The 16,772-nt window shown below is 34.6% G+C and overlaps 2 protein-coding genes across 3 annotated transcripts; both read left to right on the top strand.

Annotated features, from left to right (window-relative positions):
- Positions 1-2,674: 2,674 nt before the first annotated feature.
- Positions 2,675-10,975, top strand: LOC110644593 (mitochondrial Rho GTPase 2). 2 transcript variants are annotated; one of them, XR_002492853.2, is made up of 14 exons: positions 2,675-2,942; positions 3,178-3,310; positions 3,424-3,573; positions 4,033-4,209; positions 4,299-4,550; positions 7,199-7,267; positions 7,398-7,453; positions 8,052-8,133; positions 8,965-9,176; positions 9,371-9,440; positions 9,652-9,764; positions 10,061-10,211; positions 10,471-10,580; positions 10,676-10,975. XR_002492853.2 is itself a non-coding variant. In XM_021797452.2 (14 exons), the coding sequence occupies exons 1-14, from the start codon at positions 2,734-2,736 to the stop codon at positions 10,747-10,749; spliced, it is 1,935 nt and encodes a 644-aa protein (XP_021653144.2). In that variant the 5' UTR covers positions 2,675-2,733; the 3' UTR covers positions 10,750-10,975. The 2 variants fall into 2 exon arrangements, 1 of the variants encoding a protein (XP_021653144.2); XM_021797452.2 differs by having other exon boundaries at positions 10,394-10,580.
- Positions 10,976-14,579: 3,604 nt separating this feature from the next.
- LOC131177970 (uncharacterized mitochondrial protein AtMg00810-like) lies at positions 14,580-15,759 on the top strand. Its single transcript, XM_058143156.1, has 2 exons — positions 14,580-14,669; positions 14,806-15,759. The coding sequence occupies exons 1-2, from the start codon at positions 14,580-14,582 to the stop codon at positions 15,757-15,759; spliced, it is 1,044 nt and encodes a 347-aa protein (XP_057999139.1).
- The last annotated feature ends 1,013 nt before the right edge of the window (positions 15,760-16,772 follow it).

Raw genomic sequence — 16,772 nt, 5'->3', positions numbered from 1 at the left:
TCGCCTTCATTTTTTATGGTGGGTTGGGCTTCTCAATATTGCCATTTACCAATTTAGCCCTCTCTTTTCTTTATTAATTTTATCAATTTTGTTTTACTTAAACTATCCTGCTTAAATTAAATATTTATATTTAAATATATATAAAATTAATTAAAATATATATGTGATATATAAATTTATATATAAATATTTAATTTAATAATTAATGAATACAATTTTTATATAAGTTTGAATTTTTTATATTCATCTTCTCAGTAAATAAATTTTATTAGGGTAGCCTATTAAAAAATAAAAGGGGCATTTAAGTTACAGAACAGAGTAGGATTAAGAATTTAGAGCCAACAAGACGTGCACATCGTGGGTTGGGTAAACCCCTCATTCGTTTGAGTTGGTATCGCAGTCACGTAATGCCTACTGCTCCATGATCACATGCAAATAAACAAACCCTCTTCTTAAAAAATCTTATCTTTTTTATGTACCAAAGAAAAAAAAAATCTAATTATTTCCCAAATAGAAAGATATTACGATTTTTGGCACACCCAAATAGCAATATTTGGTGATCAGTTGGAACTGGTTGCAGGTGATGACTCGAGCAAATATTATTATTAAAAGTAGTAGGGTTTTCCTAATCCGGATATCTCAAAGCAGAGCTTGTGCCTGTTATTCTTAACCACCCACACCAACCCATGAAAAACAAGTTTCTCAGAGCACCAATGCCTCAGATGATCCATGGACACATCTATACATGTGTCGGGAGGATGATTTTTTGACGGTTATGATATTAGGACTTACCTTATCTGCTTTTCCTGGAAGGCAATGACAGAGGTAGAGATATTGGTCGACTACTTTTTCTTCACTACTTTAATATTGTCTGTGTTGTTTCGACTTTGGAATGTCTCTGCCCAACTAGTTTTCTTCTATAACTAATTTCTTTCCAAAACAAATCAATCTAACATGAAAATATCAAAATAATAAGTTAAGGATAACTTTATTTTAATGGGATAGCTTGCTTATGTTCATTGACCCTATGCACAGGGAAAGGTTTGTTATTATCATGTTCAAAACTGTTAAGTCTTCAAAAATTTTCTAATTGGATACCCTAAAAACTCAATTTTTTATTTATTTATTGTAATTTCAAATGCTTAAATCACTTGTTAATTACAACTAATCCTCTTCAAATTTTTGCTGAGTACTTGAATTCAATTCTTTCTCCTTAATCATCATCAATTTGCTTCTTGCTAAACAACCTAAAGATATCATATGTGGCCAAATATAGCGTCGAGTTCAATTAAAATATTACAAAATCTGTTTGTTTATAATCTAGTTGAATATTGAAATAACAGGATTACGATCCGACCTACAAAATAGTTGGCCAATCAGATTGAGTGATAAAGTTCAGAATCAGACGATCAGAGAACAAATTATCACTGATGAGGATGACCCACGGATGGTAGGGCATGGTAGGTCAGCTAAGATCCTGCAAGTTTGAACCAGGACAAAATCGATTCCCCTTGAAGATTTTAGCTCAATGTCATCTCCTGAAGTCTTGTCTTCCTGATGTAAAAATTTAAAACAGCAAACCAAGTCTATCAACTCTTCTACTTCTTCTCCTAAAAATAAATCTCCTCATGCATACAAGAGCTTCAATCTGAAAAAATTTTTAATAACTCTTCTTTCTGCAATCAAATTTAAGTGTCTGAACTATGGTACAACTCCTGTTTGTCATTTTACTTCTGGAGCTGTCATCCATTTCCAACATAAGCAATGAAACTTAAAAAAAAAAATATAATGTCAAAAGCAAACATCCAAATACTCCAGTTAGCTTACAAAGTTTTTCTGTTTCATCAAGATACAAAACTTGAGACTTCACTTACACTCATGTTACTAGTAATTTGTATCAGCCTGTGTGTTTCTTCGTCTAACTCACCAACATTATGTTCATATGCTTTGCAACTGGTGGGGGCATTTTACCTGCTTTTGCATAAGTTTGTAGAAGAGAATTATATATATCTGCACTCACATGGCCAGCATTCCCCATTCTCGTCTTTGGGACTCCGCTCCCAACAGCCTTCTCGGCAGCCGCTTCCTCCGAGAAGTAGAGCGCGGCGGCCTCAACTGTTTGCTGAGACCGAATGGAACGGGGCAACATTTCCTCCGCAAACGAGCATTCGACTCTGGGTTTGGTAATTGGGTATAAACGTGGACCTTCAGTGGGCCTGGAGGATAAATACTGGGCTGGGCCAAACTAGTGAGCCCTCAGACAGTGTTACACAGTGTGGCGACAAGACAACAGAGCAAATTCCCAAATCGCAGACCAACACGCGTAAGCAGCCGCGAGGCTAATAAGAATTATTCAACGATGTATTTTTATAATTATTTTATTTTAATCATTTAATTTTAATTTATTAAAATAATATTTATTAATTTTAATTTTATTTAAAAAAAAACTTTATAATAGATTTAAAAATAAATTATTTTGTTTTTATTTTAATTAACTTTATTAATAAAATTTTTAATTATATATATTATTTATTATTAATTAAAATTAATAAATAAAAAACAAAATATTATCGGTAGAATTTATCCCGCATGTGCAGCCACGAAGCGAGTTAGAATGATTCAGTAACCTCACTTTTTATTTATTATTATTTTTTATTTATTCATTCACTTTCACTCTCTTTGCGCCTTTTTTTTACCCTTATTTATTTCCATTTCTCTCTCTTCGAAGATTCAATGCCAGGCGGGAACTCTGCCTCCGGCGCCAGGACCGGCGTGAGAGTCGTAGTTGCAGGCGACCGTTTAACCGGGAAATCTAGCTTGATTGCGGCCGCTGCCGCCGAGTCTTTCCCCGAGAACGTCCCTCGCATACTTCGTCCTACTCGCCTTCCCGCTGATTTCTTCCCTGATCGTGTGCCCATCACCATCATCGACACTTCTTCCGCGTACGCATATAGTCTTTCTACCTATATAAATAAATATAAATGTATTGCTAGTATTGGAAATCTTGTTGCTGCCCTTTTAGGATCCAGTTTGATTCAGAATATGGCCAAATCTCTTTTGGAAAGTTTTGAGAACTGTACATTCTTGTGTTTTTTAATGTCTAAGATTTGAGTTTTTGCTTAAGTTTTAATTTTTGAAACTAGACTTTGTTTATGAACAATGATTTTTTGCTTACAGCTTGGAGAGTAGAGGCAAGCTTTTTGAAGAATTGAAGGGGGCTGATGCAGTGGTGTTAACTTATGCTTGTGATCAACCTCTGACAATCAGTCATCTGAGTAGTTTTTGGCTTGAGGAGCTCCGGCGATTAGAGGTACTTTCAATTCGCTTTATCTCCTTTAACATGTGAATTTATTTTCTCTTTTATGTTTATTGATAACTGAAAATTTTGTTGAACTTTTTGCTCCTATTCATTCTACCATAAAGATCAAGGTACCAATTATTGTAGTTGGTTGCAAGCTAGATTTGCGAGATGAGACTCAGCCTGTTAGCCTGGAGCAGGTCATGGGGCCAATCATGCAACGGTATAGGGAAATTGAGACATGTATAGAATGCTCAGCGGTTACCCTTATGCAGGTATGTTGCATCAACTTTTTGTTTATCCCAAAATTCCATATTTAATCTATGTGCCAGGTATCTGATGGATGAGTTTTCAGTTTTAAATCCTGCTAGTTCACGTTAAACTGTAGGCTTTAGGCGGTTTCTCCATCATTTTTTGCCATGATCAAATCCTTGTATTTTGTTTTTCTGGTTTATAATTTTTTTTTTTTTTAAAAAAAGAAGATTTAGTAGAAGGAACAGAATGGCAGCCTCAAGGCAAGCAAGATATAATGAGATCCCAATGCTGGAGGACAAAAAAAATTATGAGAGAGAACTGAGAACATAACAGAAGGCACTGCTCATAAAAATGAGACTAAGGAGCCATGTCGACCTAGTATGTTTGGAGAGTGTGAATTTTATGTAAAGATAACTCTTTTTTCTTATTCAAGCTTCTGTAAAGTTTAAAATTTAAGAACTGAACTTATTTGTTTTTAGGTCCCAGACGTTTTCTATTATGCTCAAAAAGCAGTACTTCATCCAATAAATCCATTATTTGATCAAGAAAATCAAACTTTGAAACCTCGATGTGAGAGGGCGTTGAGAAGGATATTTCTTTTATGTGATCGTGACATGGATGGTGCACTCAATGATGCAGAGTTGAATGACTTTCAGGTTGTTTTTTTTTTTTTTTTTTGTACTCTTTACCCTTTTTTTTCCATGACTGTTTGGGGAATCTGACGCATTGCAATAACTTTAAACAGGTTAAGTGTTTTAATGCTCCCCTGCAGCCTGCTGAAATAGTGGGTGTGAGAAGAGTCGTGCAAGAAAAGAAGAAAGAAGGTGTTAATGACCTGGGTCTTACCCTTGAAGGGTTCCTTTTTCTCCACACTCTTTTTATAGATAAAGGGCGACTTGAAACAACTTGGGCTGTGTTGAGAAAATTTGGCTATGATGATGAATTAAAACTCAGAGATGATCTTCTTCCTGTTCCATCTAAGCATGCTCCTGATCAGGTATCACTTAATGATACGAAACTTAAATTTCATTTTTATGTTTTTTGCAGATACAAAATTCATTACTTACAATAGCATTGGGTACATTATTTTCTGTTCCTTCCACATTATTAGTGATTAGCTTGCACATGTTTTCCTTGGTTTTTAAGATCCCGAGTAGTTGACAATTAAGGTGCCTTTTTTAGAGCATAATGGTTGAATAAAGAGTATATGTTGGGAGTGCTTAAATTAATTTAACAGATGGCATAGTGATCTACTTTGCTGGTTTCCATTATATTCATAACCTGCCACATTCATGATTCAAGGATCTTTGCGTCGTATCATTTTACTAATATGCATTTTAACAGTTTGTCTTGAAGACATTTAGATTTGATAGTTTTTGGTTCTACACTTCCACCATTGTATACCACCATTTGAAAATGGTATACATTGCATTGAAAGTTGTTGAATTTAGGGATTCTTTTATTTGGTCCTTAAATTTCAATTTATTATAATAAAATTACTTAATTTTAATGTTGCTTTAGAAAAGTTTCTCCAACATCATTTTATCTTTTTTGTCATTCTCTTTTTCTCTCTTATCTTCGTAGTCAAATTAATTAGAAACTACTTATCAATAAAATTATTTTATTTAATGGGTGGATAACTGAGATATTTAAATAAAATATTATTTTAAATATCTAAAAAAAGAAAAGAGAAAAGAATAATTGACCCTTTCCGCTAGCTAGACCCAATCCCTCTTATTTTCTTGGATAGAACCCACTCTCCCTCCCAATTCTCATTTCAGGCCCTCTTGCATTTCCACTCAAGTAAATGGGCGAAGCTTCCGATGACTTCATTTCACACTCGTGTACCGTCTCTTCTTAATGCACTTCAGTATCGAGGACTACTGGGGACCTCGACCAATTGGTGGCTAGTGCTCTTCTCGATTTCGACTGCATCGGGGTATTTCCGAAAGGCTTTGCAAAAGGAGGAGTCGCTCATCACAAAACGAAAACGATCCGGGATCAAATGGAAACTTGGTCAGTGTTGTTGTTTTCTCCATTGCCACCATAAGCGATGCCGTTAGTGGCAAAGAAGATGGAGATAGTAGAAGACGAGGCAGTGGCGGTGGTGGTAGCAGCTTCATCGATTTGGGATGGAGAGAAATTTCGGCCCATAAGAAGGGAGATTTTCTCAGGAAAATGAGGGAAATTTTGTGAGAGTTGACACCGCGTCGTTTGTTATGAGTTGTTGCTCCTTAACTTGAATGTGGGTGAAGAGAAGAGGAGGCGGTGAAGGGCAAATTAGTATATTTATTCTTTTTTTAATAAAAAGTCATTAGATTAATATCATAAGGAAACCGATTAATGTGAGTCAAATGGATTTTTTTTAAATATAATTGAAGTGGTATTAGAGTGTTGGATTGTGTATACGAGGGTTTAAGTTCTTTTTTTCTATTTTTTTTATTATTATTATAATAATATTTATTAAAATATTTTAATTACTCATCATCAAATAAAATAATTATAATATTTTATTTGATAATAATAATTAATAATAAAATAATAATCAATTAATAATATAGATAATTAATAATTGTTTTAATAAATTAAATAAAATAATTTGATTAATAAATATTATTAATTGATTTGATAATAAAGGAATAGAGAAAATAGAATAAAAAAAGAATAAAATGATAATTTTATTCTTGAGAAAGAGAGATAAAAGGGTAACTTATCTTTTTTAACTTCCAGTTTTTTTAAATAAAATTAAAATTGAGTAATTTTATTATAACAAATTAAAATTTAGAAATAAAAATGAAAAACCCATAAGTTTACAGATGGGTGGTGCAGTTTACGCTTTAAAATGTCATGAATAATGCATGGTTTCTAAAACAATTTTGTTATATAGTGTTAAATACTTAGGTTACATTTAGTAAAACATAATATAATATAATATAATCAATTATATAATACAATCAAAGTTGTAATATAATATAATCATCATTATATTCTTATATTTGATTATAAAATAAAAATATAAGTAGTTTAATGTAATGATAATTTTGATTTTAATATTTAATTTATTTATAGTGCTAATAATAACTGATAATATTTGTAATAATAGATAGCCACATATTAGTGGTGGCTAAGTGGTGGTAGCAACAACGATGATTAGGCGGTGACGGTGACGGTGACAAGATAAAGTAGTAGTGGTGGTAATGGAAGTGACAATGATTAAGTAGTGATAGCAATGGTATAACAGGTAAAAGTAATAATAGTGGTGATAGTGTAGAGTAATAATGTAATAACAGTATTGGTCGGATAGTAATAGTAATGATAGTGATGACAGTGTAGAGTAATAATGTAATAACAGTATTGGTCGGATAGTAGTAGTAATGTTAGTATTAATAATAAATTAAAAAAAATCAAAATAAGTAATTATAATTATATTCAGTTTTATAGGTGATGTTCATTATATTTTTTAATATAATTAATTATATTATGTAATTGTGATTCTACTATATCAAATTTTTTATATTATTAAATAAATCAAATGTGCAATGAAATTGATTAGATTAATCCTTTTATGATATTATCTGTTTCCTTTTATGATAATTTTTCTTTTTGGAGTATCACTTACTTGCCTCTCAGCTTTCATTTTTGTAGAGTATAGAACTGACTATTGAAGCTGTGGAGTTTCTTCGTGGTATCTTCCGATTGTTTGACATTGATAATGTATGTGCTAATCTTTGCCAAATTCTTATATTATCATTTTGCTACATGACAGGTTATTTATTTATTTATTTATTTGTTTTATCCTAGCATTTCAGAAAAGTTCTAATATTTCAATCTTGACATTTACTAGCACGGAGCCCTACGACCTGCTGATCTTGATGAACTATTTTCAACTGCTCCAGAAAAGTAAGTTTAGTTATTTGGTTTTATTCATTGATTTAATGCATTGTGATTATTGATGTTTTGTGGTCAACATGTTATCTTTTTGCGCTGTGTGGGTCCTTAGAGATAGCTTTTTATAACTTGCTTACAATTGACAATGCATCAATGTTTTAGTCAGCTACCTGCAGAGGAAAAAATAACAATGCTGATCGCTATTGGTTGCGAAGTTGTGAATATAGTTGCTTATTTTTTGTATGGGTATTGAATCTGCTGCATGTGGTCATACACTCGGGTGTCTAATTGTTAGAACACGCAAATGTTCATTGCCCCTTACTGCTGAAGTAGCAATTTCGTAGTATTATCCCAACCTTATCTTCTGTTGTGAAACATTTGTTTTTAGAAGTCATCAAGATGACTATAGACTTGTAAATGCTAACAATCATGCTTTTTTTTTTCGTTGGAGTTATTTGGAGTCAGACTTTACGTGCCTTAATGGAAATAATGACTTCTTGTTTTAAATTCCAATTTGTTTCTTTTCAGCTTCTATACTATGATCTTGCAATGGTTTCTTATGACTGCTCAGTATGTATTCTCACATGTGCTGTTCCTTCCTATATTTCAGTCCTTGGTGTAAGGCTCCTTACAGGGATGCTGCAGAGAGAACAACACAGAGGAATTTAACTCTTAAGGGTTTCCTATCTGAGGTGTGTATTAACACTGCAACTACATTGCATTGTAGAATTCATATTGTATATTTGAAAGAGGTTGATCTCCTTGCTTCTTTCATTGTACAATCCTTTTCTTGTTGAGTCACCAAAACTATAAATCGGGCCGACGCCTACCCAATACATTTAGGAATTACATATTTTTTTTAAATTAATAATTCAATGATAGATTAATTCTTCTATAATTATTTATTATTATTCTATAATAATTTATCTATAATAATTTTTTTTATATTATATTTTATTTTATTATTATTATTATAAATAAATATTATTAATTATAAAATTATAAATTTTATAATTTTCTTAATACAATTGCATTTTTCTTGGTACATTTTTATACAGTATTATATCCATTGTTTAATTCTTTCTCTACCTAGGTGGCTTAGGGCCTCCAAATATGTTTTACTAGCCATTACCTTAATCTCTGTGATATGTTAAAATGCTTTTCCTTCTTGTACGTTTCATATGAGATTTTCATATGAATTTCTTATGATGATGAATGTTTATAAAGTGGAAGGAAATTTTGGCAACGACGTTTTTCAATTAGTCAGACAGCAAATTCTTGAAGGAAGATGCTTGTAAAATATCAAATTTATTTAGGATGTTGATTGGAAATTTATCTATTTTTGATATTATGTTATAACAATACACAGAAGATGGTTAATTTTTTCTTCAATTTGTTCAGGAAAATATGTGGTATTCCTGTTTAATTATTAATGTGCATCCATTTTTAATTTGTTGAAGTTTTAAATCCATTACTTCGTAATCTTCTTGAACTATTTGTCAGCTTTGAATATGTGGCTGCAGTGGGACCTTATGACGCTGCTGGATCCAAAGGGTAGCTTGGCTAATCTGATATATGTTGGTTATAGTGGAAATCCTGCTTCAGCACTGCGAGTTACTCGAAGAAGAACAGTGGATCGCAAGAAGCAACAAACGGAAAGAAATGTTTTTCGTTGCTTTGTTTTTGGTCCTAAAAATGCTGGAAAGTCTGCTCTGTTGAACTCATTTTTAGAAAGGTGTTGAATCTTTCCCATGAATATGGCTCAATCTGCTGATATGTTTTTTGATATTTTCATTTATTGTCCATTTTCTGAGTCATCATAGGAATAGCTAGTTTTCTTTCCATCTTCATTGGCTTTTCATTTTTCTTTTTTAATATTCTTGTTTCCTGTAAGCAATACTGAATTTGTGCTGCTAACTTCCGCCACAGGCCATTCTCAGCAATTCACAATCCAACAATGGCTGAGCATTATGCAGCAAATGTTGTTGACCAGCATGGGGTGAGTAGCAGTATAAATGGTGAATCATTGTTGTTGTCTATATACTATTCTAATTCCTTGGCACCTTTCTTGGTGACAAATAAATCACAAGAATATGTTTTATTGTATATCTATAATTTGATATTTAGGAGACAAATATACCTGTTCTTTTCATTGATGTGTTGCAGATTTGAGCTTTATGGTCATCTTTTTCATGTAATTTATTGTCTAGGGCAATAAGAAGACTCTTATTTTGCAAGAGATACCAGAAGATGAAGCAAAGAAAATTTTGTCAAATAAAGAATCTTTGGCAGCTTGTGATATTGCTATTTTTGTCTATGATAGGTAATTTTGACTCTCATATTTGTTGGAAGGGCAAGTTTGAATGTGTCATATTTATTAGGAGTAGCCACTAGAAATCTCATTTATTCACCATATAGTAAATAATTTACAATTAAATGTAGTATGATATTGCTTGTAGTTATCATCTTTCTACCAAATTCTTTAATCACTACCTCCCCTGCTTCTGTCCATGAGGACACTTGTTGTGTCTGAGACATTAGGTTCTCTTCTTACTTCATGTGTGTGCTGTTGAGTCTATAGACATCATGACATGACTTGATACTTTCTTTTATTTTCAGTTCAAATGAATATTCGTGGAAAAGATCTTGTGAAGTGCTTGTGGAGGTAACCAGGCGAGGGGAAGAAAGTGGCTACGGGGTGCCTTGCCTTCTTGTTGCAGCCAAGGATGACTTGGATCCATATCCAATGGCAGTACAAGATTCACTAGCGGTATACACTTCTGCACTTGACTACCTCATCTTTGCATACTCAATTTCTGACAAATGATTCCCCCGCAAAGAAAATAAAAATAAAAAGCTAACATTTGCATAGATACATGATATATTCCCTGTTTGCATAAGCTGCTCATTATTGCGCATCTTTCTTATTTTTAGTTTCAATTTCCATTTTAGGTTTGTCAGGAATTGGGAATAGAGGCCCCTATTCCTGTCAGCGTAATATTAGGGGAAACAAATAATGTGTTCTGCAGAATTTTAAGTGCAGCTGAACGCCCCCATTTGAACATTCCTGAAACTGAGGCTGGTAGGAAACGCAAGTACTTTCGCCAACTTGTCAGTCACTCTCTTCTGTTTCTGTCAGGTTCATCCTTTCTCTCTCTGTGCATAGTTCCATAGAGATTTATGAGAATCATTTTATGTGAATTGTCTTGACTGAGTTCTGTTTTAAATTTACAGTTGGGGCTGCTTTCACTGTTGTCGGAGTGGCAGCTTTTCGTGCCTACAATGCAAGGAAGAATTCTTCCACTTAGATTCTGAGCCTGCTATCAACTGCTCTGCTATTTTTCTACTTCAAAAGAAGGTTTCCCAATTTTGCAAGCAGGAACACGAGAGGGAATCCTTGTACATAAAATGTTTACATCCGTTTTAACTACTGTATCTATTCTTTTATTATTATTATTATTTATTTATTTACTTAAAGGTCGGTAAACCACATGCTGTATTGTTCTTTGTGAAAGATATTCTGGATTTTGGTCTTGTTTTTGTTCTTCTCTTCCTTTGTGATTTGTTGTTTGGTACGTTATCTAAAAAGGGAAATTCCATGCATGGATGCTTGACATGCGGACCATTCAAACTTCCCATTGACCTTGGTTACAACTTTCAAAGCCTTTTTAATTAGGTTACCATTCATTGGATTCAATACAAGAAGTGTCCTCCTTTCCAAATTTTTACTGTCCAAATCAACACAAGGTACAAGTTAATCCAGGGGATTTTTTGTTGGGTTGGGGGGGGGGGGTGGGGGGCTGGGGCTTGCTACGTGGTGAGATTCTTGGTTCTCTTGGGATTTTGTTTGCCTCTTTGTTTTTTATGGTCAGCTCTTCACGTTCAAGCATTAGTTCAAAAGGTCAAGCTCTGGAAGTGCGTAGATGTCTTTAGAAGATGGATTTCAATAGACAATCATCTCGACCTCTTTTCATGGTGGAATATGGCGTTCGAAGAGTTATTGCTGACGGCATTGGGGAGATTTAATCTCCTACCTTCTTTTTCTGGTCGCTGATAGCAACTTTGCAGGTTTCTTGCACTCTTCCCCCTTGCTTGGAGCTACTCTGGAGTGTCCAAGTAAAAATCCAAAGCAAGCTTGTGGTGGCTCGTGATGGAGACTGTTTTGTCCGTGTTGTTGCTGGAGACTTGTGAGTTCTACGAGTTGTTGCTGTCTTGCTTGGCTCGCAATGGCTTTAGTTCATTGACTAGACTGGTTCAATTTTCTCAGCTTCTATTTGCATAGGTAAAGCCCATCTATGTTTAGTTCATGGACTAGACTGGTTCAATTTACTCGGGCATAGTTGACAGTGTCTCAGGACCTGCAACTGCTGAAGTTGTTACCAAAATCATAGGAGAAGACCAAGTTTTTAGGCTTTTAGTTTCAGTTTGTTATTCTGTTTTTTAATATAGCTGATGGCATTTTTTTCTGTTATTAGTGGACAACTTTAGCTAGTTTTCAGTAATTTTTTTTGTAATTCAGTTATATTTGCACTTGTATTTAAGCAAGCATTTTGTTAAATAAAGTATCAGACTTTCCAAGTCATTTTTTTCTTGTCTTTGCTGATATACAATAACAGTGGTATCAGAGCTTTTTTGTTCTTAAGGGACTTGTGTGTAGCTTGTGAGTTTATTGACTGAGTGAACCCCAAACACTATATCCAACCCTCCATTAAAAAACCTGTAGAAAGATGGATGGAGAAACCTCATTCTCAACAATTGCTCCACCAGTGTTTGATGGAGAAAATTATCAAGTTTGAGCAGTCAGGATGGAAGCCTACATGGATGCATGTGATCTCTGGGAGGCAGTGGAGGAGGACTATGAAATTCCTCCTTTACCAGGCAATCCTACTTTGGCTCAGATCAAAAATCACAAGGAGAAGAAGACCAGGAACTCTAAGGCCAAGGCCAGCCTCTATGATGTAGTATCTCCCACCATCTTCTCTAGAATTATGACACTTGGCTCACCCAAGGCAATATGAGATTTTCTAAAGGAAGAGTATCAAGGAGATGAGAGGATTCGAGGTATGAAGGTCCTCAACTTGGTGAGAGAATTTGAGATACAAAGAATGAAGGAATCTGAGACTATCAAAGAGTACTCAGATAGCCTTATCAGTCTAGCAAACAAGGTAAGGCTACTTAATGTTGAATTTTCTAACAATAGAATTGTACAGAAAATTCTTGTTACCTTACCGGAGAAATTTGAAGCTACTATTGCATCTCTAGATAATGCAAAGAATCTATCAAGGATTACCTTGGCAGAGCTATTAAATGACTTGCAAGCACAGGAACAAAAAGGCTAATGAGGATGAAGGAATTGTTGAAGGTGCTTTACAAGCAAGGCAACAATCCAACTCTAGAGTCAAAGGCAAGAAACAAAAGGAAAGAAGAACAATGCTACATCAATCAAGTCGCTATAAGTGGCGACAACAGCGGTAGCAACAAAGGGTGAAAATATCCAGATTGTCAGCATTGTGGAAAAAGGAATCATCCACACTTCAAATGCTGGAGAAAACCTGATATGAGATGCAGAAAATGCCACAAACTTGGCCATGCAGAGAAAATTTGTAAGGAAAAGGCGACACCACAATCAAATGAAGCTCAAATTGCAGATCAATAAGAGGAAGAACATTTGTTTGTAGCTACCTGTTTTGTAAGTGGTAGTTCAAGTGAAAGTTGGTTGATTGATAGTGGTTGTACAAACCATATGACTCATGATAAGGAACTTTTCAGAGACTTGGACAAAACTACAACCTCAAAAGTCAAAATAGGCAATGGTGACTATATTCTTTGTAAAGGAAAGGAACAGTAGCAATTGAAAGCTATTCAGGTACTAAGCTTATCTCAAATGTACTTTATGTTCCTGAGATTGATCAGAATTTGCTAAGTGTAGGCCAGTTGCTAGAGAGTAGCTTCAAGGTCATCTTTGAGGCCAAGAAGTGTATGATTATTGATGCAAATAGGCACGAGGTCTTTCATATCAAGATGAATGGAAAGAGTTTTTCCTTTAATCCAATGGAGGAAAAACAAGTTGCATGTCCTAGCCAAGTGACAGCAGCAGAAGTTTGGCATAAGAGGCTTGGACACTTCCATCACAGGGCACTCTTATACATATAAAAGAATGATTTAGTCCTAGGACTACCATCTCTAGAGGAGGAGCTCCCAAGTTGCAGGGCATGTCAGCTAAGCAAGCAAACAAGGCTACCTTTTGCCAAGATAACCTGGAGGGCATCTGAGAAGCTCCAACTAATTCATACAGACTTATGTGGACCACAGAAAACTACATCTCTTAATGGTAGCAAATACTACATAACATTTATTGATGATATGACAAGAATGTGTTGGATTTATTTTCTCAGGTTCAAATCTTAAGTAGCAGAAGTGTTTTGGAAGTTTAAAGCCCTGGTGGAAAATCAAAGTGGCAGCAGAATGCAAGTGCTGAGATCAGACAATGGTACTGAGTACACATCTAATCAATTTAATAGATTTTGTGAAGAAGCTGGAATTGAACATCAGCTTACTGCCCCATACACTCCACAACAAAATGGGGTTAGTGAGAGGAAGAACAGAACAATAATGGAAAATGTCCAGGTTTTTATTGCATGAGAAGTGCCTTCCAAAGTGTTTACTGTGACATTGCTGCTGTTTTTCTTTTGAATAGGCTACCTACAAGAGTTGTAGAGGGCAAGACACCTTTTGAGGCATGGAATGGATATAAACCTTCCTTAAAAAATATAAAAATTTTTGGTTGTTTGTGTTTCTCTTACATTCCACAGGTAAAGAGAAACAAGTTAGATAAGAAGGCTGAACCAGGTGTTTTCATTGGATATAGCACAGTCTCCAAAGCTTACAGGATTTTCCAACCAGATACAGAAAGATCACGATAAGCGAGGATGTATTTTTCATGGAGGATGAACAATGGAATTGGGAGAAAGGTAAACAAAAGCAAATTCGGATGATCTACAGGATGCTAATGAAGACATAGATGATCAACTTGTGAAAGGAACAAGGTTGCTCTCTGAAATATATCGAGAGATGCAACGTGGCCATTTAGAGCTGTTGGATTTGAGGAGGCTATTTTAAACCCCAAGTGGTAAGCGCAATGGAGGAAGAGCTTGCAATGATTGAGAAGAACAAGACTTGGCGACTTGTGGATAAGTCTCAAGACAGAAAAATCATTGGTGTGAAGTGGGTCTCTGAGAACTAAATTGAATGCCGATGGTTACATCAACAAGTTCAAGGCAAGACTTGTTGTTAAAGTGCATACAGATTTTTGGAGTCGATTACTCAAATACTTTTTGCGCGATTGTTCGACTTGACACTATAAGACTCCTACTAGCCATTCTTTGTTCAAAAAGTGGAGGATCTTTCAATTAGATGTCAAGACCTTTTCTAAATGGTTTTCTGCGGGAGGAGATTTATGTGGAGCGACCTCAAGGTTTTGCGATAAAGGACATGAAGATAAAGTGTATCTATTAAAGAAAGCCCTGTATGGCTTAAAACAGGCTCCAAGGGCTTGGTACAATCGAGTTGATGATCATCTGCAAGGCTTGGGTTTTAAAGAAAGTCTAAGTGAATCAACTCTTTATGTCAGGAAATCAAATTTTGATATTGTGATTATTTCACTGTATGTGGATGATCTTCTTGTGCCAGGTAGCAATCTTGAGTTAATTGAGGAGTTTAAGATAGAAATGAAGAAAGAGTTTGAGATGACAGACTTGGGAGAGATGTCTTATTTTCTTGGGATTCAGATTCAACAATCCCAAAATGCTGTGTTAATTTGTCAAAAGAAATATGCAAAGGAAATACTGAAAAAGTTCAAGATGGAGGAGTGTAAAGCAATGAACACGCCAATGAATCCAAAGGAAAAGCTGCTGAAAGATGATGGCTCAGACAAAGTAGATGAAGGAATCTACAAAAGTATTATTGGCTATCTCATGTATCTCATAGCTGCCAGACCAGATATTCTGCAAAGTGCGAGTGTGATATCTAGGTTCTTGAATTGTGCAAGTGAAATGCACATGAAAGTAGCAAAAAGGGCGATAAGGTATGTGAAAGGAGCTTTGGATTATGGCATTAAGTTTACAAAGTGTCAGAATTTCAAGCTGCAGGGATATTCTGATAGTGATTGGGCAGGATCAGCGGATGATATGAAAAGCACTTCTGGATATTGCTTTAATTTTGGTTCTGGTTGTTTTTCATGGTGCTCAAAGAAGAAAGACATTGTAGCACAATCAACTGCCGAAGCAGAGTTTATTGCTGCTACTGCAGCAGCGAACTAGGCCCTTTGGCTAAGAAAGATCTTAAATGATCTTGATTTGGAGCAAAAAGGCAGTACTGAGATGTTTGTAAATAATCAGGCTGCCATAGTCATTTCCCATAATCCAGTTTTCCATGGGAAAACCAAGCATTTTAATATTAGATTGTATTTTCTTAGGGAAATACAAGAAGGTGGCTAGGTGAAGTTACTGTATTGCAAATCAGAAGAGCAAATAGCTGATATATTCACCAAATCTTTTCATGTAAACAGATTTGAGTTTCTTCAAGAGAAGCTTAGAATTTGCAGTTCTTGATCCAGGAGGAGTGTTGACCGTGTCTCAGGACCTGCAACTGCTGAAGTTGTTACCAGAATCATAGGAAAAGACCAAGTTTTTAGGCTTTTAGTTTCAGTTTGTAATAGAGCTGATGACATTTTTTTCTATTATTAGTGGACAACTTTAGCTAGTTTTCAACAATTTTTTTTGTAATTCAGTTATATTTGCACTTGTATTTAAGCAAGCATTTTGTTAAATGAAGTATCAGACTTTCCAAGTTATTTTTTTCTTGTCTTTGCTGATATACAATAACAGGCATGCAAATTTATTATTGTTAAAAAAAAATAAAAAAAAATAGAGATATATCAATAACTGAACCCAAAGCAAGATTTACATCAGACAAAGCAATAAGAGAAAATTGCGGGGGAACATCCTTCAGTCAAATTCTTTCCTGCCCTATAGGAATGTGAGATTCCTTAGCTATAGCAAATTTATTGTTGTTCAAAAAAAAAAGGTCAAAATTATAGACGTATGATATGGAAAACAACGTTGTCTCTCTGTCTCTATATATTTGGGTAAATTATTATGGGTCCTTCAATTTTGACATTATTTATTACTTCGTCATTATATTTTACAAAATAAATTATTTATTCTCTCACATTTTATTCCATTCTTTCTTGTCCTTTTATCCTTTTTTTTTTTTGTCAGAGATAAAACACAAGTACACACGGGTTAATGACAAGAATGAACCACCATTGTAA

This window comes from Hevea brasiliensis, chromosome 2, assembly GCF_030052815.1.
Source record: "Hevea brasiliensis isolate MT/VB/25A 57/8 chromosome 2, ASM3005281v1, whole genome shotgun sequence".
NCBI lineage: Eukaryota > Viridiplantae > Streptophyta > Magnoliopsida > Malpighiales > Euphorbiaceae > Hevea > Hevea brasiliensis.
Note: the sequence above shows the minus strand (reverse complement) of the source record. Positions and strands in the feature narration are given on the sequence as shown.

Coding starts and splice junctions, on each gene's coding strand:
- LOC131177970 (XM_058143156.1), top strand. CDS start 14,580: ATGGAGGAAGAGCTTGCAATGATTGAGAAGAACAAGACTTGGCGACTT. Junction 14,670..14,805: donor AAATCATTGGTGTGAAGTGG/GTCTCTGAGAAC, acceptor TGACACTATAAG/ACTCCTACTAGCCATTCTTT.
- LOC110644593 (XM_021797452.2), top strand. CDS start 2,734: ATGCCAGGCGGGAACTCTGCCTCCGGCGCCAGGACCGGCGTGAGAGTC. Junction 4,210..4,298: donor CAGAGTTGAATGACTTTCAG/GTTGTTTTTTTT, acceptor AACTTTAAACAG/GTTAAGTGTTTTAATGCTCC. Junction 10,212..10,393: donor CAGTACAAGATTCACTAGCG/GTATACACTTCT, acceptor TTTCCATTTTAG/GTTTGTCAGGAATTGGGAAT.